The sequence below is a fragment of the Seriola aureovittata genome, chromosome 14 (genome assembly GCF_021018895.1).
Source record: "Seriola aureovittata isolate HTS-2021-v1 ecotype China chromosome 14, ASM2101889v1, whole genome shotgun sequence".
NCBI classification, from domain to species: domain Eukaryota; kingdom Metazoa; phylum Chordata; class Actinopteri; order Carangiformes; family Carangidae; genus Seriola; species Seriola aureovittata.
In genome coordinates, this window is record NC_079377.1 from 19,568,399 (window position 1) to 19,590,124 (window position 21,726).

At 39.8% G+C, this 21,726-nt stretch overlaps 2 protein-coding genes across 2 annotated transcripts; both read right to left on the reverse strand.

Annotated features, from left to right (window-relative positions):
* Nucleotides 1-42: 42 nt before the first annotated feature.
* Nucleotides 43-10,206, reverse strand: ppp4r3b (protein phosphatase 4, regulatory subunit 3B). The gene is made up of 16 exons (XM_056395055.1): nt 9,747-10,206; nt 9,089-9,144; nt 8,439-8,537; nt 7,452-8,075; nt 6,729-6,806; nt 6,061-6,177; nt 5,821-5,937; nt 4,895-5,026; nt 4,525-4,627; nt 4,382-4,423; nt 3,823-3,981; nt 3,417-3,586; nt 3,166-3,305; nt 2,876-3,021; nt 2,648-2,787; nt 43-2,427 (listed from the first exon to the last, which is right to left on the reverse strand). The coding sequence occupies exons 1-16, from the start codon at nt 9,886-9,888 to the stop codon at nt 2,323-2,325; spliced, it is 2,370 nt and encodes a 789-aa protein (XP_056251030.1). The 5' UTR covers nt 9,889-10,206; the 3' UTR covers nt 43-2,322.
* A 1,284-nt stretch (nt 10,207-11,490) lies between these two features.
* On the reverse strand, nt 11,491-21,152 carry LOC130181833 (polyribonucleotide nucleotidyltransferase 1, mitochondrial). The gene is made up of 28 exons (XM_056396284.1): nt 20,952-21,152; nt 20,091-20,151; nt 19,033-19,107; nt 18,692-18,797; nt 18,542-18,591; nt 18,349-18,412; nt 18,216-18,263; nt 17,958-18,071; nt 17,571-17,757; nt 17,217-17,268; nt 16,954-17,011; nt 16,670-16,766; nt 16,445-16,547; nt 16,178-16,248; nt 15,916-15,952; nt 15,747-15,813; nt 15,535-15,624; nt 15,385-15,438; nt 14,853-14,962; nt 14,617-14,688; nt 14,334-14,397; nt 14,147-14,230; nt 13,938-14,021; nt 13,676-13,782; nt 13,299-13,354; nt 13,050-13,128; nt 12,891-12,938; nt 11,491-12,810 (listed from the first exon to the last, which is right to left on the reverse strand). The coding sequence occupies exons 1-28, from the start codon at nt 21,068-21,070 to the stop codon at nt 12,655-12,657; spliced, it is 2,313 nt and encodes a 770-aa protein (XP_056252259.1). The 5' UTR covers nt 21,071-21,152; the 3' UTR covers nt 11,491-12,654.
* Nucleotides 21,153-21,726: the final 574 nt, after the last annotated feature.

A 21,726-nucleotide genomic window follows, 5' to 3' on the forward strand; every position in this document is an offset into this window, starting at 1 on the left:
TTGCCAAATCAGTGTATTACTGAAACAAAGCTCGATTCACAATTTCAATGTCAGGGTCACATTTAATTTCAAAACTTATCAAATTCATACAAATGTTAAGAATGGATAGTGGTAGTAAATGCACTTGGTACAAATTCATCAAGGGAGCGCATAAACAGTCATTGTTTGGCGACACTAACAAACAGGAGGAAAGACAATTTACTGCTCGTGTACTGCTGAACTCCTGAAAAGCACATTGGCAATAACAATGATTTTACTTGTGCTCCTACCGTGCTGCTTGTGATTTGATTCAAATGTTGTAGATAAAAGTCTGATCTAGCATTTTTAGCAAGTTTTGAGTCCCTTCATCTGCCTCTCAGTGTGCTTGTTGTGAGACCAGGAGAGGATTCAACACGGGAAATGTTTCGACCTGACACTGAAATGTCTCATTGTCCCTCCGACATTGTCAAACTTATGTTGTGTCAGAAAGCCACCTGAACAACACTGTTTGATTCAAAAACTGCACTGCATCAACTCTGGGGTTAAATCATATTTATCATAACTAATAAAAACAGCTCATCCATTCATAAAGTTTGAATTAAAAACTGTAAGAAAAAAAGTTTTCCTTCAACATATTTTCAATCTAGTTTTTGTGGACAGGCCAAAGAAAACTTGAAATTAGACATGAACTGTGGAACAAAGCTGAGTGCATCTGACCTGGATCTGATCATTGTAGTCCTTCAAACCTGGATTAAAAAGCCCCTGGCACCTCAAGCCCCTTATAACTCACTAGAATCATTCTCCATTCAGTTATAAAGGTGAGATGTTTCACCAGCTAGCAGTGTTACAGCACACAGAGAAGGTGGGCTTTTTGTTTCTGATGCAAATTGAACTCTGAACCTGAGATCTGTCTGAGAGGAGGGTGCCAAGACTTGAACCCCCTGAAACAAAAGTGTGCACTAAATCTACTTGTGAGCACACCAACAGCTCAGGTTTTTCACCCAGTTCAAACAAAAAACTGGGCTACGTGTGCATCATAATGGGTCCACTTAATTCTGAAATCCACTAAAATACAAAACTCAAGACATTCTCAAAATGTTGGCTGCAAAAATGACTTTACTGCAGTTTTAATGTTATTTTTAAAACCAGCATTTTACATTGAATCAAATGAACTGGACTGAAAGGGTGAACAGTGACCCCACCTTTTTGTGCAACAACAACAAAAAAAATACACAGGTCGGTAGGTATCTCTCTCCCCTTTCAAAATCATATCAGGGGCAAATGATTAAAAAGAAAAAAAAAACATCTGTACAGTACTTTTTAACAAAGTCATGAAATACAGGATTTCTGGCTAACGCAGTCCTGTGTGTGAGACATTGTGTGTTGTGTTTTTCGTGTGTGCCTTGGCCAAACAGATGCCATGGCTTTTGAAGGTTTGAGTCCTGCTCCTCTGGATCTAAGCCTCATTACTGCTGAGTTTTCATCCTGGTACATTTTGTCATTTGTCACCTCCCTTGTCTCTCGATGTTTTAATTCTTCCACATTGCCTAGATCCCTCTATCCCCAACAGAAGTGAACAGTTCTGTGGCAGGGCAGCGCACACACACTGCTTCAGCCAGTCAAGCTTTCTATAACTATGACGGCTAGTCCTGCTAGCCTGACTGGCCTGCTGAACAGTTCGTACACTGGCTGGTTGTGTTCTGGCTTCCTCTCTCTCTGGAGCTCACTGGTTCGGGTTCGAGAAGGATGGAAGGGAGAGTTCAAATGAGGACGTGTGAGGGTTCCTGTGGGGTTGCTGTAGTACCGCAGCTTCCTTGCTACTGTTGCTATAGCAACAGAGCAGAGTTGGGAACCGCCTTGGCACTGATTTCCACCGCAGCCTCTCTGGTCGGTATGTAGGATGGAGGATGAGGAGGGGAATTTTGTTCAGAAAGAACAGAGATAAAAGAACATGTTCAGAAAGAGGTGAGCACTGGGAAAGCAGGAGAGTGTAATGAAAGAGGAGGGATGCATTTCCAAAGGGTCACGAGGAAGAAAGGAGATTTTGGGATCCCCTGGAGGAGGCTGTTGGTACAAGGAAGAGGAAAAATCAACGGGCTGAGGGAACAGACTGATCTGTCTTTCTTTCCAGTAAAAGAGAAGCTCTCCCTCTCCTTCCGCTGAGGGAGAAAGAGGAGCAGAGATCAGGAGGGAGTGAGTGAGGTGGGAGCTCGTCTTTGCCCGTCTCCTCAGTGAGACTGACGGGTGGCACAGGCAGGCCAAGGACCAATGAGACGACCAGAGGAGGGAGGATGGGAGGGACTCAGTGTCCGTCCACCACGACCAAATAAAGGACAATTAGCCTTAAGAGCTTAGACGGGGCCGCTTCCTCGGAGACTGCTCTTCCTCCTCATCTTCTTCCTCTTCATCCTCATCATCAGGGTAGTCCACCAAACCAACCAGAGCAGTCTAAGAGAAACAACAAAAACACACACTAATTGATAGTTGCTTGTTGAGCACTATTCACAGTTATGAGCCCAATCTCAAGTGTGTGTCTGCCCTTCTTCTGCAGTGTTGAAGGACAGCTTGGTCAACACTGTTAAAACAAATTCTGTTTCAGTCTTTACACACCTCACATACAGAACAGTTTTTAAAGACTTCTACAGCTTGACAGTGGCAACAACATTACCTTCACTACTGGTGTGGCAGGAAGAGCAACTGTTTTGACAGAGGAAGCTGAACTGTTGTTTGGAGTGACGGCTGGTGAGGAAGGTGGGATTACAGCAGCTTTCCCATTGTTGTTGGCACCATTAGCTCCGTTGGCAGCTCCTGCAGTAACAGAGACTGTAAATATCATGTTGTAATCCGAGGAAAACGTTTCCAGAAAGATGCATACAGTAGTACAAGTGCAGCTTACCTTTTTTTGCTTCCATGTACTTGCCATAGCTGTCAGAGAAGTCATCCTCCATCCTCTTCTCAACAGCCTCTCCATCATCATCATCGTCATCATCATTGAACCACAACTCCTCATCCTCATCCAATGACCGTGCATCTCTGCGATATCTACCAGGGAAAAAAAGCTGCTTTGATGTGCAATTTTCTACTGAAAAATGTGATGAAATCGTGTCGGGGAACAGTGCAAACTGGGAATATTTATAAAGATCACTGCACTGATTTGACCTTTGTGTGTTCACTCAGTCTACTGACCTATTGAGTCTCTGACTCTGCCGGTCTTTTTCCTGCTCATACCGGCCTTTCAGCCCCTTGAAAGTCTGGACGTACTCAATGGATTCAAGTGCTTTGTAGAAGTTATCCACAATGTGAGCTATGAGGGATTTGATGTCCTCCTGGCAAGAGAAGATAAGGTGGAAATCACAAACAATCCACTTTGAATGTCATGTGCAAACACAATGCAAATGAATAGTTTTTATTAAGAAAGTATTCACGTGTTTACGCACAACTTTAATGAACTCAAAGAGTTCTATGATGGCTGAGTTGAGGAGGTTGTATCGGGTGCCGTTGTCCAGCAGGGCATTGATGACAGGCTCAAACAGGTTCCCTTTGATGATGTAGCGATTGTAGTACTCATCCTTCAGACCAATGATCCTGCGCATGAAACGCAAGGCACCTTGGACAAAAACAAATGACAACTTTGTAAACAGGAAGTTGTGTTTGCATTTAACTCTGAAGAAAATCAACAGTGTTAACTGACATGATGTGGGATCCATACAGCAGAGCCACAGCTCTGGTATGCTTAAAAACTCATAGTTCATTCATTAAGTAGGATAAACAATGACCGAACATTTAAAGAAGACAAAGTAGCAGAAAGGCATATGTGTGTGGGTGTGTATCGGGGGTACTCACAAAGAGCAAGGAAGGTGTGCTTTGAGTTCATGAGCACCAGCACTCTCCTGAGTAGGTCTTTGTTCATGATGTAGGTCTTGATGTGATAGGTGTGGTGCTCCACACAGAAGGTCAGAAGCTCCAGGATCAGTGCCAGAAGCTGAGCTGTCTGGAAGTTATCTACACAAAAACAACAAAGCTACTTCACACCAGGACATTACAAATACATCATGCTACATTTCCCAAATTCACATTACACATAGAAAGACTCTGCCTTATAGTCCTGCCATTTTTCCAAACACAAGCCAGATAAATATTTGTTATTCAATTTAAAGCAAGTGTAATCATAGAATATACACTTATATGTTACAGTCCAGTTTTATTAAACAAAACATCTATTATGATACTTTGCAACTTTGGAAATATACCTTTTTGATGGATGCAGTTGATAGAGTAATATCAAGTGAAATTAAAATGTAATGTCACTGTCTAGTACAATAATAAGTTCCAGTAAACTCTGGCATGCACAATAAGATGACTTGAGCAGTTCATGGTTGATTTTGAGTTAAACAACACCCACCTGGACAGACCGGGTTGATCTTAGTCGATCCCTCCTGCAGATCTGAAAGACCCAGACACAGAATAACAGTCAAATTCTCCAACATCCATCAGTCTGAAAAACTTTATTTTTTACTTTGTTTTAAGTCTTTCACCCCAGATTACCTTTTGAGTTTTTGTCATGTGCAGTGTTGGCCAGCAGAGGAGCAGTCAGGACATGCATGCAGTACTTGTAGAAGAAGCTCAGAAATTCTGTCTTCTCCGTTTTCTAAAAGGAAACAAATGACAAAAAAACTTTGTCAACCTGGGTTTGCAGTGTAACATCTGGCCACAGTGCGTCTGGAAGGGAACATGATTTAGGCAGGAAATAAACTTTGGAAAATAGATCTCTTAAGTTTTAACAGTAATCCAGCTATCATTGTGTGCTTGCAAGTTTGACAGGAATTAGACAAATGATCCTGGCCTTACTCTTAATCAACACATGACTTTATAACGGCTCTATATTTAAAATCTTGTGTATGTGTGTATGTTGTACATTGGTAGAAGCCAGCATGTTCTCAGGGTCAATGAGTGTCCTGAGCAGACCCATCAGCTGGACAGCTCCTCCTAACTCTGGGTCGGAGTCACAAATCATTTGCTTGATCACGACATTTATCAGCAGAACATCCTGAAAAAAAAAGGAACACACAAACATGCAATCACACACACAGTAGAAGATCAACATTAAAGGAGAAATTCAACAAAAACATTACATGACACACTAAAGCGACCCTTACCCTGCTGGAAGGAAATTTATTTCACAGAGAGATTTAACTACACTTTCAGATCAAACCAAGTTAAGGGTCTCTTATCCTTGTCTGGGTGTGACCTCGTGTTAAAGTACTAAAAATGACCTGACCCCAGAAATTTGGCAAGTTGTCAAATGCGAAGCTGCCTTAACTGCAGGACGGTGGTGTCAGGTTTTCATTAAAATTTTACAAAAAGGAAATTTTGAATTGCTGCTTTAGATATAAGAAAGTTTGTGCTGACATGTATGCTTACTTAGTTTTTCATTTTAAAATGTGCCCTACTGATCCTCTTGGACCCTTCATTGAATTGAATTTCTTCAAATGCATAGTTTAGTGTTTCTCTGACAGTTGTGGGGTTCTTGTCCATCCACTATTTGTATAGTAAAGTGTCTACAATCACACATGATAACAAAGCCCATTTGATAATTAGATTTCACCTCAATCATTAAATGCTTGGAAATAGCATCACTGGAAGTACATGATAGGTAAGCGTATGATTTAAATATTGTGTTCAACGATTCCTTTTGTCACAACAATACTGTGCTATGTAGAACATTTTTCTACATTTCTACATTGTAGAATTTTATAAAGCCAGTCCTGGTCTGAACCAAACTACAGCCTTGAATCTTAAAAGTGCAGAAATGCATGATGACAGTGATGTTAAGATGCTTACGTCATCTGTCTGCTGTGGTTCCTGCATGACAAACTCCCTGACCATGGAAGGGCTGAATTCCACCAGGTAAGAGAAGATGTCTGTAGCTGCTGCCCTCACCTGTAGGTCATCCATTCCCTGAGAAGGAGAAAAATAAAAGTTGAAGATATGGATAGGAGATTTTAACACTTAAACAATTTTTTCCTTAATCAAGCATTCGTAGACAATATATTAACGGTTTTAAATATTCATATAGCATACCATCACTATTTCAAGAGCAGGTAAAATGCCTAGATTTGCCAGAGTTTTGAAGAAAGCATCTCTGTTCTGCGGTTGCAACGTTTGTGAAAAAGCACAGAATTCCTTGACAAAGTTCACCTGAAGAGAAAAATAAAAAAAAAGAAATGGGGGTTATTCAGTATTTGACACATGAATGCAAGCCATTAAAGGTCAATAACAAAAACACTATCTCCAAGCATTGATTCAGTTGTGATATTTTACAACAATGGGAAAAATCATTTCTGGTTCAGTCTCAAACACTCCATTTCAGGATGCAAAGGTTTTCCAATATTGAAAAAATGAAAACTGCATGGAAATGATTCTTTCCCTATTTCACCCTCAGTGAGAGTCTACAGTGTACAATGAATAACATTGCCAATATTGTTGTATTACAAGTCAGTAGACACGGAGATAATTTACATCACATTCATTATAGAAAATCGTGCAAAAAAGTCAATGAATATTTAGCTACTGCAAAAGAAATGGCATTACAGACAGCAGGATTAATCCATAAAACAAGAACATAACACTGTGCACATCTCACTCTCACAGCAATGAGAGCCAACATTACAAGACATATTAAAATACAGTCCAACCTTTAGGTTTCTACATTTTACCAAATAAAATATTAGGACAGTTGTTTGACTTACAAGCTCTCTCCTTTTACTGTCCTCTGTGGCATCATCTGTGAGCTGTGCAAAGACCTCTGTTAGGAATTTCTCGTCCTCCTGCGGCACAGAAAAACAGGGTTAAGGGATCAAGACAGTGAAGAAACAAAACACGAAGAAACAAAAGAGGACTACAAAACTTAATCTTGAACAGTTTGTACTCAAGTTTTTCTGAAGCAAGAATCACAAAAGTGCATTGTCCTAACAACACCGAGAGAAACCCATGACTCTTAGAGACAGCCACTTCACTTCTCATTAGCCCTGAAATATGACTATTGGATGCCCAACACTTGACAATGAAATGGATGGACTGGCACTGTTTGAGATGGGACTTTGCATTATGACAATTACTGTATGGTTTTTATTCAATTTTTAATGGGTCAATCCTCACATTACGAAACATGATACACAGACACGTCTTCACTTGTGGACAAAACTACCATAAAAAGGTCTCCTGAGCTGCACTGTGTATGAAAACATTTACAGGTAGAATATAACGTTTTTTTAATGATTGAAAGTCAGTTATTCATTTATCATTAGGGGAGTTATGTAATTGTTTTGAATCGCAGTGAGGGCTGGCACTCTGGCATTTGTGATCTATTGTATGTGCAGAAATGTTCATCTTGCAATGAAATTTTAATCTAGAAAATAAAAGAAAATAAAAAGGAAAAAGATTAATACACATTACCTGGTTTGGATCCTTACCTGCAACATGCTGACAATTTCCACCTTGTTGAAGAAGATGAAGGAGGTGAGTGTGGACAGGAAGTTCTCTTCAAAGACAGATGGCGTGGGCAGGATGATGTCCTGAATGTACTGCACTCGGTAGGTCTGGTGGATCTTCTGCCGAAGCTCAGAGTCCGTGATAGGGATCACCTCCTTAAACTTTGCTGTCTTGGTCAAGAATTCCCGGTGCCGTTTAGGCTGAACCAGCGCTGGGTCATACTCAAGGCAGCCCACCACATCCATGATACAGTCGTCAGAGAACATCACTTCAAAGAGGGCTGCTTTATTGAGGAACAACACACCCCGGACAATCTCATAGAGGTGATGTAGGCCCTCTCTGTTGTCCAGATCCTCGCATACTCTGAAGAGACCCAGGAGTTTCTTGATGTAGCCTTCGCTCATCAAGGCCAGAGCCAGTTTTTCCCTACGGATAGGCGAAGACAGGACAGAGGTAACCAGGTCAGCGATCTCCTCCAGTCGGCTTAGCTCGCAAGGAGGGAGCTCTACAAGGTGGCTTGTCTCTGGAATCTCCTCAAAGCGCTCCTCCTCTGACTCATCGATAGGGTCCTGGGTGATGTCCAGGGCAGGGTCTTTGCCTTGAACCTGAGCAATAAATAGTCAGTAGATGTGAAATGAAGAATTAACAAAAAGCATCAATGTACTGCCTCTTTCCCTCTGTAATAGTCTTTTAGCACCAGCAAACCAGCACCACTTTTGCACGTGCTGTTGTTTTTCAGCTGCTCCCATGAGGGATTGCCACAGCAGATCACCATCCGCGTATTTGATTTGACATAGGTTTTATGGCGGATGCCCTTCCTGACACAGCATTGGTTCAGGGGACCAACCCAAGAATCAGCGACCAACCAGCTATACTACCTGAGCATTCACCCACCCCCAAGACTCCTGCTTGTGTACTCCCCAGTAAACGTAAATGTATAAAACATGGTAACACTGGATTGTCTTTACCTGACAAATCTTCTCCCAGATCTCATCACAGCCAGCCTTTTCCTGAAAACTTAGGGCAAGGTCATAGTTGTCTGCTTCTGACCAGACAATTAGTGTGTCCTGGAAAGAAGAGGAAGAAACTTCAAACTGTGCACAAAGAAAACAGAATCATCAGAATTTCCACAGGACACACTCAAACATCCTTGCAAAGCACACTTCAAAAAGAACTTGTGTTTGGTTATTAACTAAACACAAAGTTTTTCATGCCTGTAACTGTATAAACTTAGAAACAAGTACTTTAAATGATGGATGAATCCACTTTGTCTACAATATGCAGATATTTGGTTCAGATCTGTTATTTTAAGCCATGTGGTAAGTTTCTATATGAGATTCTTTTGCCGAACTAAACTGTTAAAATTATGAAAAAGCAGTTGATGGCACTGTAATCCCTAATAATATGACCTATGTATTACTTGTTTCAAGGTTTACAATCAGAACAGGTCATGAACTTCCATCATTTGCACTTGCAGTAACTGTCCAGCAACAAGTCTCAATGTTGAAATGATTCAAATTTACCTCTTAAATGTTTAAATTTCTGTTAATTTGAATCTAATGGGTATGTATGTGCATGCCTTTTATGGCTGATCCAGACTGAGATGGTCTATCCTTACCTGTTGTTTCTGATATGCAGTGTTCGGGCTTATCTTCGACTCCAATAGTAGTGATCCTAAAACACAAAGATTTAGGTAACTTAACTTTCGAGCTAGTGCACACGATTACAGCAAAGATTACCAAATGATAACTTAACAAATCCTTGGTCAATTAACGTGCATGACAGAGAGCATTTCACGCTAAGCAGATAATGTGAAAAGCTGAATAGAACAATGACGCAAAAATACAAAGTTAAAACTTACAGAACAAGGACTTCTTACCCACCGTTCGCCTATTCCAATTACTTATTTTTGTGATCTGCACATGAACACATAACGGTTTACTATCTTGGGCAATAACAAGTTTGTACGGTTAAGACTAGACTTTGAGGGCCCCCCATGCTACTGAGATCACGTCGCCTGCTCAACGAACGAACTTGCTAGCACAAGCTATTCAATATATTGCTGCCTTTAACTAGACACAACGATAATTTTGGTTGTTCCGACACACTGAAACGGTTGACTCTGAATAATGCAGCAAATTACAAGAAAGAGAGCTCAATAAGCTAACCAGGTATGCATAGTGGCCATTTGAAGGATTCTGTCGGAGCAACTAGGAGTTAGCATGCTAAGGTTAGCCAACGTAACGTCAGTGCGGCTATGCTAACTGGGCACTTACCGTCTGACTCGGCCCGAACTAATAATGATGTTCCCTTAAACCGTTCAACAAAGCTTGATGAAACATGTCCGGTACCCCGATCGTCCCACTGCCGGTCTTCATTCAGCGTATATACTTTCACTCGCCGCCGAGTGTCCGACATGGTTAACCGAGTCGGAGCTAGCAGGCTAGCTAGTTGCTAACAAGCTATCACCTCACCCCGTCTACTATTTTCCTACCCTCGACCTGTTAACTTTGTTTCCACCCGCATGTTACAAAACATGCACGTCTAAGTTAAGTTTGCTATAGCAATAAAATGTGCCAGTAGCAATTTCATAAAAACATTACGTTAACAATGTGAAAAAACTCAACAGGAGGCTTAATATCAAACTGTAAATTCACACAGAGCACAACAACTCCAACGGCCTCCTTGCTAACGTCCACAGACCGCCATCTTGTAATCCGATCTTGTGTTCTTTTTCTTCCTCGACGTCAATCAAGCGCTCACTGCTGCGGGGTCTCCCCCTTCGAGCGTTATCATCCAATGGTAGAGCCGCAGCGACACAAGTTCAATGCGCCACCTACAGGCAGGAAAAGTAACAGCAGAAGCTGTTAACTGCAGATGTAGACCGAACTGAGCTGTTTTTTTTTAATGACAATACAGTTCTATACTAACTACTTAGGCAAAAAAGACACCTTGGTAACATGCGGTGGTGTTTAAATGCCTGAAACAGAAAAATAACACAGTTCTTCGCATTATTTTTTGATAAATTTATGGATTAATTACTTCCTAACCATGTAGGACCAGAGAGCATTGCATTCAACTTTTTCCAGCACCTGCCAATTGGACCAATAAGCCAAACACAAATAATTCAAATTTCTCCCCAGTTTATTATTACATGCAATCTAATATAAGAGTCCTGCAATAAATCCTACCTCTATGAAGGTTATAATGTTCAGTTTTTTATTGTTTTAGAAATGGGTTCATTAAATGGATAGGTGTTCCTATTATTTTGTCCAGCCTATATCAATGAGGAGGCTGAATAACTGAAAAAACTCTATGTATAATGTAATACAGTTCAACAGCACCAAAAACTACATCTTCCAAAATGATCATACAGCTCAATCAACCCCTCTCTAAAAACAATTTCAATACAAACTGAACCCTCTAACCTTCATGAAGGGAGGATTTATTGCAAGACTATTGTATTAGACTGCATTAGTTTTAGCTAGATGTACCTATTAAACTGCCAACTGAGTGCATATTTAGCACAAAATCCCAGATGTTCTCCAGCTTAGGAAGAAAACTCCATGCTCCAGTAAGTACAGTACTTTCCCTGCTCAAAGTAACAAAGGGGTAGTCCGAATAAAACTGTTAATGCTCCAAGCAGTATTGGACAGCGTAGAGACTCGTTCTACTCTTTGTATTATTCAGAAAAGTTTCCAGTTTCGCAACTGTGAAATGGAAGATTGCATGCATTAACAGAATTTAACTGATATTAAAATTGTCTAAACTTTCACCCACATGGAGGTTGCATCTTAATTTGGTGCATGTTCACCTATGCATATTATTTATATATGCATAGGCTACATATTATTTTAGGGTTCAGGTTTACAAATGTACCTCTCAATGGCGCCTGGCTGATTGCCACTTATTTAAGTAAACAGTCACCACATAAATCACCAAGGTGCACCTGTTCCTGACACAGGTATTTCCCAATTTCCTCGGCCGCAGGGCTGTACATCTCATGGATGTAGGAAACTGTCTCTTCAACATCATTTTATTAAAGCGCCCACGGGCTAAACCCCACACATGTCAAGCAGTTGTGCTCATGAGACTTTCATTTGGTGATGAGGCCCTTGTGTCTATCTCTCTGAGACTGGCAGAAGTACAGAGGCTTTGTATACAATAGGGAACAATTTATCCATTTATCTTTAATAGACATTTTTCAGTAAATCATCATTTATCTGTATTGTGATGCTTTTTTACTTTATTGTATCTTGTAACCTGTGTTTTTTTAGTCTGAACGAAAATTTAACTTTTGCTATTATCAGTTTTATAGTGGTTCAATTGGTTGTATGGACTTTTTTTCTCTTTGAATACACTTACGATAAGTTTAATTTTTTGTTGGCTTTTTGTGCAACATCTGGCATTGGAATATTGGATATATATTGGAATATTGGAATTAATTCTGGTTCCTTATGTGTGCATGGTATTTTTTGCTTGAAGCAGCTGTGAATTTTAATGCACACAAAGCAACCAGTAATTGTTTTATTTACAGGTGACTCACATATACTGCAAATGAAAAACAAGTGAATATCATATAAAAAATTATAATAATTAGACATTTCTCCCACTTTTCTTTTTTTGTCCATATCTTGATCCTGACAGCTTTGAGTGGACACCAAGTATGGAAGTCCCATACCACAAGAGGCAGTATTATCACACATTTAAATAACAAAACCACTGTGGGATTGTACTGTGTGTATTCGGTCAAAGCTGTTGGATAGGTGTGTTGGGGGAAGCTAATAGAAAAATCTAACCTTCTTACAACTAGATACTGTCAATGCTAGCTCAGGTGGAAAATTTGAAAACAACACGATAAAAGTAGATACTTAAAAATACAATACATTTCTTATTTTTGAAAATGTGAGTTACCCCCCTCATTGTTATTTTTAAGGGTTCTTCTCAGTTGGTGCACATCCACTGAAGCACAATGTAAGCAGGACACTGTATTTGGTGAGATGCATCAGTCCGGCGCAGTTTTATCATGCCCATACCCACAGCACTGGGTAACCTCCTTTATGCACACTGGTTCAGTCTGTGACAAAACCTGATGCTCTTGGTTTTGGCAGATGTTTCTCAACAGGATTGTTTTGTAGAAAAATCAAGTGGCAAAGCCAGAAGTTAGCCTCTTGTGTTCACGTGTCACAAATCACTTCCGGTCGTTTGGCTGTTGCTTGAACCCATGGAGATGCTCTGTTTCTCACTTAGTGTCTTGACAACAGTTGCAGCAGGAGATTGGAGCACCTTACGTGAAAGTCTCATTCTACCGTCTGTTGGGTCCCGTCCAAAGTACTTGACCTGTTAGCAGAACTCCAGTTAGAGACAAGCAGCCCAGGATGTACTTTTGACAAATCAGCTTGCAGTTATTTTATACGTACCTGTATCTGCTTTCCCACCTCTAAACCCAATGCACTTGGATGTTTGATCTAAAAGAGAAAAAATACAAAGCAATGACCTTTAAGTCTTGATTTTATTCCCAAACACTGATATAAACATGAACAAACAGGCAGACAGTGTGCAGAGGCAAATTTACTGACCCGTTTGTGGTCCAGCTGTGAGTTGTGCAGCAGGACAGCACTCATGTTGGGATAAAGTTTCACCATCACACCAATGTCCCTGAAGCAGGAGAGGAAAAGCCCTTTGGAGTTATTTGAACACTAAAGGTTTGATCTAACCATAATTTAATTTCCCAATGTGATTGGGAACATGCACAAAAATCTCCTGTTTAAAGTAAGTGCTAATGACAGGCATGTTTTAGAGTAAATAACATAATGTATTATTCTTACCTTATTTCAGTGATGGTTGCTGTGTAGATTGCACCAAACTCCAGCTGCTGTTCTTGCTGCAAAACAAAACAGAAATAAACACACATGTTCATACACACTCTGTACATTTATTTGATAATATAGCTATTTCAAATTGTTTGTATTGCTATGTTTCAATGTTTATCAATAAACTACCTATATGCACCGTCATGAATTTACAAATGTGTATAGAAACATGCACCTGTAAATAAACATACATGAACACACACACAAATGTCCATATCAGTGTTTGTCTTATGCTCTCTAGTGTTATTTTCAATTCAAGATTCTTTATTATGAGTTTAAGAGTACAATTTTTTACAGTTTTTCAGAGGCCCCTAGTAGTGGCGGAGACTCACATCATCTTTGCAGATCTCACTGATGAAGTCTTGAGCTTCGTTCATGGCTCCCGGTGATGGAGCGAACACAGAGAAAGTCTCCTCGTCCACCTGACTTATTGTCACACCTTAAGAAGAAAAACAAAATAGTAGTTTGTAGAAAAAAATAAATGTGATCTTTGGTTAGTGCCAGATCTCATCGACAAAGGCATCCCAGTTCTGGTTGTTTTTTTTTTTTTTTTTAATTTATTTGAATGTGGACTTTAGGTTACATGAATATTACCTGTTTGAGCTTGTAGCCTGCGAAGGTTATATCCTCCTGGACCAACAAAGCGAGCTCGTCTAGAAACAGGCACCCGGACATTTTCTGAAGGCAGAATAAAATTCACACACATCAGAACACAATATGTTAAACTTGTTCCAAGAACGTCCTCTCCTCTCTTCCTTTAAAATGTACATGCACATTTACATATAATGAAACACAACACCTACCGACAACAGGTCCATTCTCTTTCCTAGTTTCTCTGGGTTTTACTATACATTTGTTCATGATGCCCAAGATTTCCCTCTTTGCCACTGAAACATAATAATATTAAAACAAAGGCCATCAAAGCACCACAAAAATACACTCACTTTATTCTTTAGTGTAAAATGTTAAGTTACTGTCATGTGGGATTACCTGTGCCCTGTTGGATAGCCTCCATGACCACTTTCAGAGGCAAACCTGGTATCTTCACATCAGCCTGGAGGTTAAATAAAGGAAAAGAAAGAAACTGGAATTGGCACTGACAGAATCACTGTGACATTGTTGGTCTACGGTTTGGGCAGGTTGCAAAGTTAGCACCTTTCACACTGAAAATGGGCCAGGTGAAAAACTTCTATCTGTTCTGGTAAATTTATTTATTCTTTCTGCCACTTTTAAGCTACGGTGTGAGCCAAAAAAAAGTTATCAGATGCAGTACCTGCAAAGCAGTGATGCCCTTGTTTGTTCCTGCCAGTTTGAAGTCCATGTCCCCGAGGTAATCCTCTATTCCCTGTTTAGAAAATAACAATTAGCTCTAATTCAACATCTCAAATATAGTTAAGCAAGGACATTGGCTATAACTTTTTGATTTGTATTGCTTAACTACACTCTTTCTTCCACGCGGTAGTGACAGAAGATTGGTCACACACTAGCTACGGTTGTACTGTTATGTACCAGAATATCAGTTAGTAATCTGTAGTCTTGGATGTCACTAGGTTTCTCTGGGTTGGCCTTGGAGATGAGGCCAATGGCTACACCTGCCACAGCAGAGGAGATGGGGACACCTGGGAGACACAAATATGGACATATGAACTACGTATTATCTCACACCTGCAAGTTACTAGTCAGCAAAAGCAATTTTGAGTTGCATAATAAGAAACAAAAAAACCCTCCTTGGTGAGCATACACATATTCTTTGCATTGCTGAGTTTTATGGTGTGTAAAATGGACAGTAGCTATTATTGGAAAGCACTAATAGTATTACTGGAAATGAATAGCTGATATTAAATGCACTAATAAAAACATACTCAATCTAATAATTGCAACTGTAATACATATGATTATCGACTTTTAATACATCCTAATTTTGAATTAAAAAAAAAAATCGTAGATAGAATTCACTGTTTTATCGGAGAATCAGGTTGTCCCTGCAGAATTAAAGTTATCAACAGTGCAAGAACTATCTCATGCATTCCCACTCTGGTACCTGCATCCATTAGTGCAAGGCTGCCTCCACATGCTGAAGCCATTGACGAGGATCCTGAGAGGAAATAAAGAGAGGTAGAAAACCATATGTTCCTCTTTGAGACATTCTGCCAGACAATGACTGTATCAAAAACTGTGTCACCACACTCACCGTTTGACTCTAACACTTCAGCACTGACCCTGATAGTGAAAGGGAAGTCTTTAGGAATGATTGGTCTCAGAGCCTTCTCGGCCAGGGCCCCTGGGAACACACAAATACATGCACATCCTTATACACAAAGTCTTTGCCCATAAGATTCTTAATGGAGACGTGTGGTTAGCAGACATTGAATACCAGTAGAAGACGTAACTGTTAATACAAACCATGACCAAGCTCTCTCCGGTTGATGCCTCCCACCTTTCCAATTTCATTGGTTGCATATGGAGGGAACTGAAATTAAAGGAACTAATGATTTTAAGTCCACCTTGAAAAGATACAGAATCATATCAAATAATCTATAGGACTTTAAAAATGAAAGAAAAAATTACTGACTTCATAATGAAGCATGAAGTTTTTGTCTTTGACGCCACTACAGAAAAAAAAAACAATGAAAGAAATGGGTTAAATTGTCTTAATGGTTTGTTTTATTCTGTGTGGATAATTTACAGCTGTAAAGTACCACAGAATCCAGATATGACAGGAAAGTACCAAAGAGGTGATGTCTTGTTCTTGAGAAGTACGGGCAAATTCTACCTGAACTCTCTGGATAATGTTAATGTGTGGTATGATGTGTGAAAGTTAGTGATCATTTTACCTCAGAGCTGTGGTGATAATATCTGCTTTGACACTGGATTCCAGGGAATCAAATGTGACACTGCACAGCACCTTCAGGAAACAGAGGAGATATTAAAAGGCTTTAACAGCTTTTTCTTACCACAACACAAACATATCTTGACTGGGGAATCAGAACAAAGAATTTCATTGCATCAAGTGTTAAACCAACAATATTTTATCTTTAAGAATCTCTGAGCTTTTTCTTAATGTTTTAAATTAAATGTTGATTTTTTTGTTCTTCACACACCTGTGTTTGTCCTCGCTGGAACAGAGCAGAGCCATGAAGTGGCCTAAAGAGGTCTACGTTGCAGGAAATGTTCCTCAAAGCCGTCAATTCTCTCCCATCACACCTTAACAAACACACACACACACACAGAAGAAAACATTGATATTACATATGTTTGCATCACTTACAAAAGGCACATCATGTGTCATGAGAACGTCCATTCATTTCACCGCGGACAGTTCTTACCTCCTGTACTCATTAAGCACTAAATTCCGGAAGACTTCTTTGCTCACTACGTTGAAGGATTCAATGACCTCAAAGTGCTCGGCCTGAGGGAATTTTTCTACATGAGAGAGAAGTCGATTGATATTGTTGATCTGACAGACACAAATAAAAGTACGCAGAAAACTGAAATGTAATAAAGAACGTATGCCTGAGAAAAAAGATTGTCACACAATTTTGAATCAGACTTTCAAGAAAGAGCTGCAACATTATTTTCCATGCAACATAAATACTGAGCATGAACCTACCTTTCACGTCCTCTTCTGTTTCTAGTCGAATTTTATTGACAGCTTCATCTCTAGAAATCTAAAGTAAAAATATTATTATTCATTAAGGGACAAGGTATTCTTCTGAAACACAAACATTCCCATAACTAACAAAGATTAAATGAGATATACGTTATTCTGTCTGCTTAACAACAACAATAATAATAATTTTATTTCACAATGCATCCAAAACAGACACAGAAAGATTTAACACAAATAAGGTACAAAATGGCCACATCAGGTACCTTATCATGTGTGTAATCAGTGAAAACAGCATAGATCCTCTCAGAAGCTATTCTGCAAGGAAGACAATGAAAAACAAGTCATTACTTTACATTTTAAACAGTATGAATCACATTTTTGTCACAGAGTTAAAAAATCAAGCTCAGCTGCTGTTGTTCCCCAGGACTACAAGTATTAGTGAATAATGTCTGCTTCAACTATTTAATGACAGTTTTATTGAGGAAAATGTCCAGTTTTATTCTGGAAATTATATATACATACAGTCTTAGTGCTACATTTAAATTTTACACTCTTACATTTTTGTATGATCTTTGTCACTCTGAAACTATGGAAAACAGTTCCATTATTGGTCTTACTGCCGAACATGTTCCACCATGTCAGTCGGGGCTGAGAACACCTTGACCGGGGTGCGCTTGGTGACCTTCTGTTCTCGCACCAGCTGCTGGATGGCCTGTATGATCTGCTGGGTGTGTTTGACTCCCACCTTGACCGCATGGCAGAAGTCCTGCTGCAGCACGTTCTCAGCTGACGCCTCAATCATCACTGGCAGACAGAGAGTAACATTAAACAAGTGTTCCTGAGCCACAGCCGCCCCAATCACTGCTATACATGCAGTCATGTTAGGCTAATTGGCTTGGAATCTAAACTTTGCTACTAAACTACAAACAGCTGTTATTTTACAGCATTGTGGCGTGTTCATGCATAAGTATTAATACTTTTTTTGTGTGTTTTTGCGAACTTACCCACTTGACTGCTGGGGGCTCCAGCCACAATCAGATTAAGACTGCTGGAAGTCATCTCTGCCCTGGAGGGGTTGATAAGCAACTCTCCATCGACCATGCCCACACGCACAGCACCTGTAATAACAAAGAGACACCAGTAGTCCAAGCTGGATTTAAAGGAGAGCACAATAACATTCCAGGAATTGAAACTGAACAGCCAGAGTTTAAAGTCAATGAATCAAAATATCTGAAGAGGTCTAAAAATGTTGTGTTCCTCACCTATGGGTCCGTTCCAGGGGATGTCAGACAGGGCCAGAGCAGCGGAAGCTTTAATTGAAGAACATATTGTTTTAGTAAACAATGTGAAAAACTGTTCTCCGTTGAAAACATAGACAGCTGAGATTTAACTCACCTGCATTAATAGCCAGCACATCTGGATCATTGACACCATCAACAGCTAGCAGGTTGCAAAGGATCTTCAGGAGACAGTCACACACACAGAAAGTTGGTGGCATATACAAAGTTACATCATCTTTGTTAAGAAGGCAAAAAAGAAGCAAAAATATAATCACATCATGGGGAAAACACTTTCAAACTGAACTGACCTGAGTGTCATAAAAGTAGCCAGCAGGGAAAAGTGGTCTAATAGATCTGTCTGAGGACCAGAAACAGAGGGACAGTTAGTCAAAGTACTCAAGTCACAGCCCAGCATCAGTACACAGATCTGCAGCATCAAAGATACACATGTAGTTCACCTATTAGTCTGCTGGTGAGAATCTCATTGTCGGTGGTGCCCAGCTCTCGCCTCAAGTAGTTAGTGGGGATTCGACCTGCAGCAGCTGCTTTCTGTCTGTAGTCCACCTGTCAATCCAAGTGGAGAGTCATTCACCAAACAGCTCCAGACACAAGTTTGTGCAAGATCATTTTATCCATAATGATGTCTTTTTATCAGACCGGGTTATAAATGGTTGAAGAACACTTTCTATCTTCTATAGAATCCATTTCTATCACATATAAACATGAATGGAGATCAGCTCCTCTGAATCAGCTCAACCAGATCTACACAATCACTGGGAATGTTACTTGGAGAACGTACCACAAGAGGCATGAACTGAGACGGAGAAGGTTTGGTTTTGCTCACAGCAGTCACCATCACAGAGGTATCCCCCAGCTTCAGACAGAAACATAGAGGGAACGGGATACAAAAAATTAAATAAAAATCACACATAGCAGCAAAGGATCTAGGACTGCCCAGGTTAGCCCTTCAGAACACTTTATTTCTTTTCATGAAGAAGTCTTCTTCATTACATGTTAAGCAGCAGTCACACGCGTGTTTAGTGGAAAAAGCTATAATATACAAAAACTCTATTAAACTAGGGCGCTGGATTACCATCTGAGCAAAGTGGACTAACTGCACAAGGGCCCCATATTAACATACCACGCCTCAGCTGGTCTGTGTTAATTTGATTAACTACTCATTTGTATGCCAATATACAACACTGACACACAATATCAACTCAAATAATAGGAGTCTCAGTGTGGCTCCTGCATTATTACCTGTCTTGCCTCCCTGTTTTTAGAGGTGCTAAAAAAATCTTTGTTTAACCAAACCAACACAAACAAAGGGTTAGCAGGTTCACTAGTTGGTTAATCTAGCCATTTTTTTACACAGCCTTATTAACACGTAGCATACATTGCATCAAAAACTCCCATCTGAAAACTCTTAGAAGTCAGAGTAACATTACACTAGATCATAGATATAAATATATTTCTAAATTTGCTAGATTTAGCTAATGTCCACTAATATTGTGCATCGGTGAAATATTTGAGTCAGATCAAGTCAGTGTTTCTTAGATACCCCCCTACCCTTAAGACTCCTGATTCACATAAAAAAATAACTACACCAAAAAAACCCTTTAACATGGAGAAAATAGTGAAAACTTCATTAAGGGAAACAGAAGATGGATGCCTCTTCTAACACTGACAGGCACACAATAGATGTTGTATAGAGAGGAGACAGAAGTAGATATAGAAGATAATGGTACGTAAATAAAGTGCAAGAAATGTGACGAATATTCAACAAAGAAGACACTGAAAAACTTTGAGGTGCAACCAAGCACCTGTTTTGTGCAACTGTTGACGTTTTTTCTGTACCTGTACTACAGCAGATCCATCAGCAAACCTGGCAAATTTCCCTGAAGAGATCTCAAGTTTCCTACAAAAACAAGATCACAACACATCAAAATGTCTGAAGCACAAAACCACTCTCATACTTACATGCAATAGTTACAGTTGTAAACGTTATTTTTGCCAATTACATATTTTGTTGATTTTTGAAGCATAAAGAAGCACATAGCACCCTAACCCCGGAAGGAAACAGTCATTGAAAAATCATTTTCAAATGTTAATGCAATGTTGCCTTTTATTTCATGAACTTGAAAAAATGTTTAGCATGTGTGTGGCAATATTGTGCTCTGAGGTTGTGTGGCAGCCAGTGGCACAGGAAACACTGCAAAAATAGAGGGATTCCGCTAAATATCAACAAACATCAGTCGGTCATCGTCCTGTTGTTTCATACAACCAAAGCGGATCAAAAAAACATAAAATGAAGGACAGAAAGACTCTTGGCTGCTGCGAAAGAGTTTGCAAGCTGCAATATCTGCCGAAGTGTGGTTACTAAACACTGGCTTGTTAGGGTGCATTAAATAAAAAGTAACGGCGCATTAACACAAGAAGAAAGATTCATTATTAACGCCGGTTTCCGGCAAGGGTTGATCAACAACATCAACAAAATGTGTAAGAGGTGCCCAAACTTTAGCACACAAATGTATGAAATTCTGTGTTCTTGATACCAACACAGCCCAGTTGTCTGTTCTGGCTCGGGTTAAGAGCTGTATGAAAAAAAGAGAGGATACCAAAGCTACGTACACACCACAGAAAACGTGTCAATCAAAACTCATGCCTCACTCGTTGACACATATTGGAAGAGAAGAGAAGCTGCGAAAGTCAACTCACTTTTCCCCAAGGTCCACTCCCACTGTTCGTGGGTTTGCGTGGCTGTTGTACACACTCTGGTGACATAAGCGGACATGAAGACGGGCAAACGAAGGCCCCAGACGGAGTAAATACCTCATATCTAAAGCAAAACAACAAAACAAGACAATGAACTGGGTGCCTTTTACAGTTTAGATATACGCGTGTGGGCTGCCATGACAGTTCATCATACGTAAGCAATGACGCAGTAGAGTCGCTTCCCCTGATTGGACCGACAGAGGTGAGGGTGTAACATAAAAAATGTCCGTACCACCCCATACACAATAGTTCCGCTTTATGTATGGGTCTTTTACTCATGCACTCATGCAACATGCAGCTTATCAACATCGAAACCGTCATACACTGACGATATTTGTCTCCCAACACTTTTTCGCTCATCACACAATGACCTAAATGGAAGCATTAAAATCACTAATGTCTTTGAAGTAAACTTTATTTTATTTTATTTTATTGTATTTTAATTTTTTATACACCAAAATGCAACAACAAGCCGTATGGATTGTGCTACCTTACAGTAGTTGTCACAGAAATTAATCAGAAATACTGCAATATGCTTCACTAGGCTATTTATTTTTCTAAACTTAACTCATTCCAGCAATGCACAAAACAAAATATGCAAAAGTTTTAGATGTTCAGCTATTCTTATCCGTCACGCAGTACTACCATCACAGGGAGGCTTCTGATCATTCCCACATTCCCAGCTTGATTTGTGTTCAGAATGACATGCAGAAACACA

Bases quoted from the DNA above. Each gene is read 5' to 3' on its own strand.
- ppp4r3b (XM_056395055.1), bottom strand. From the start codon at position 9,888: ATGTCGGACACTCGGCGGCGAGTGAAAGTATATACGCTGAATGAAGAC. The intron at 3,982-4,381 runs GTGGGTGTTGTT...GTTTTTGTGTAG, and splicing joins GATCAACCCGGTCTGTCCAG to ATAACTTCCAGACAGCTCAG. The intron at 2,428-2,647 runs GTAATGTTGTTG...TGTTTCTCTTAG, and splicing joins CTGCCACACCAGTAGTGAAG to ACTGCTCTGGTTGGTTTGGT.
- LOC130181833 (XM_056396284.1), bottom strand. From the start codon at position 21,070: ATGAGGTATTTACTCCGTCTGGGGCCTTCGTTTGCCCGTCTTCATGTC. The intron at 14,689-14,852 runs GTACATAACAGT...TTTTCTAAACAG, and splicing joins GATTACTAACTGATATTCTG to GGAATAGAGGATTACCTCGG. The intron at 13,783-13,937 runs GTAATATTCATG...TTTCTTCTTAAG, and splicing joins CAGGCTACAAGCTCAAACAG to GTGTGACAATAAGTCAGGTG.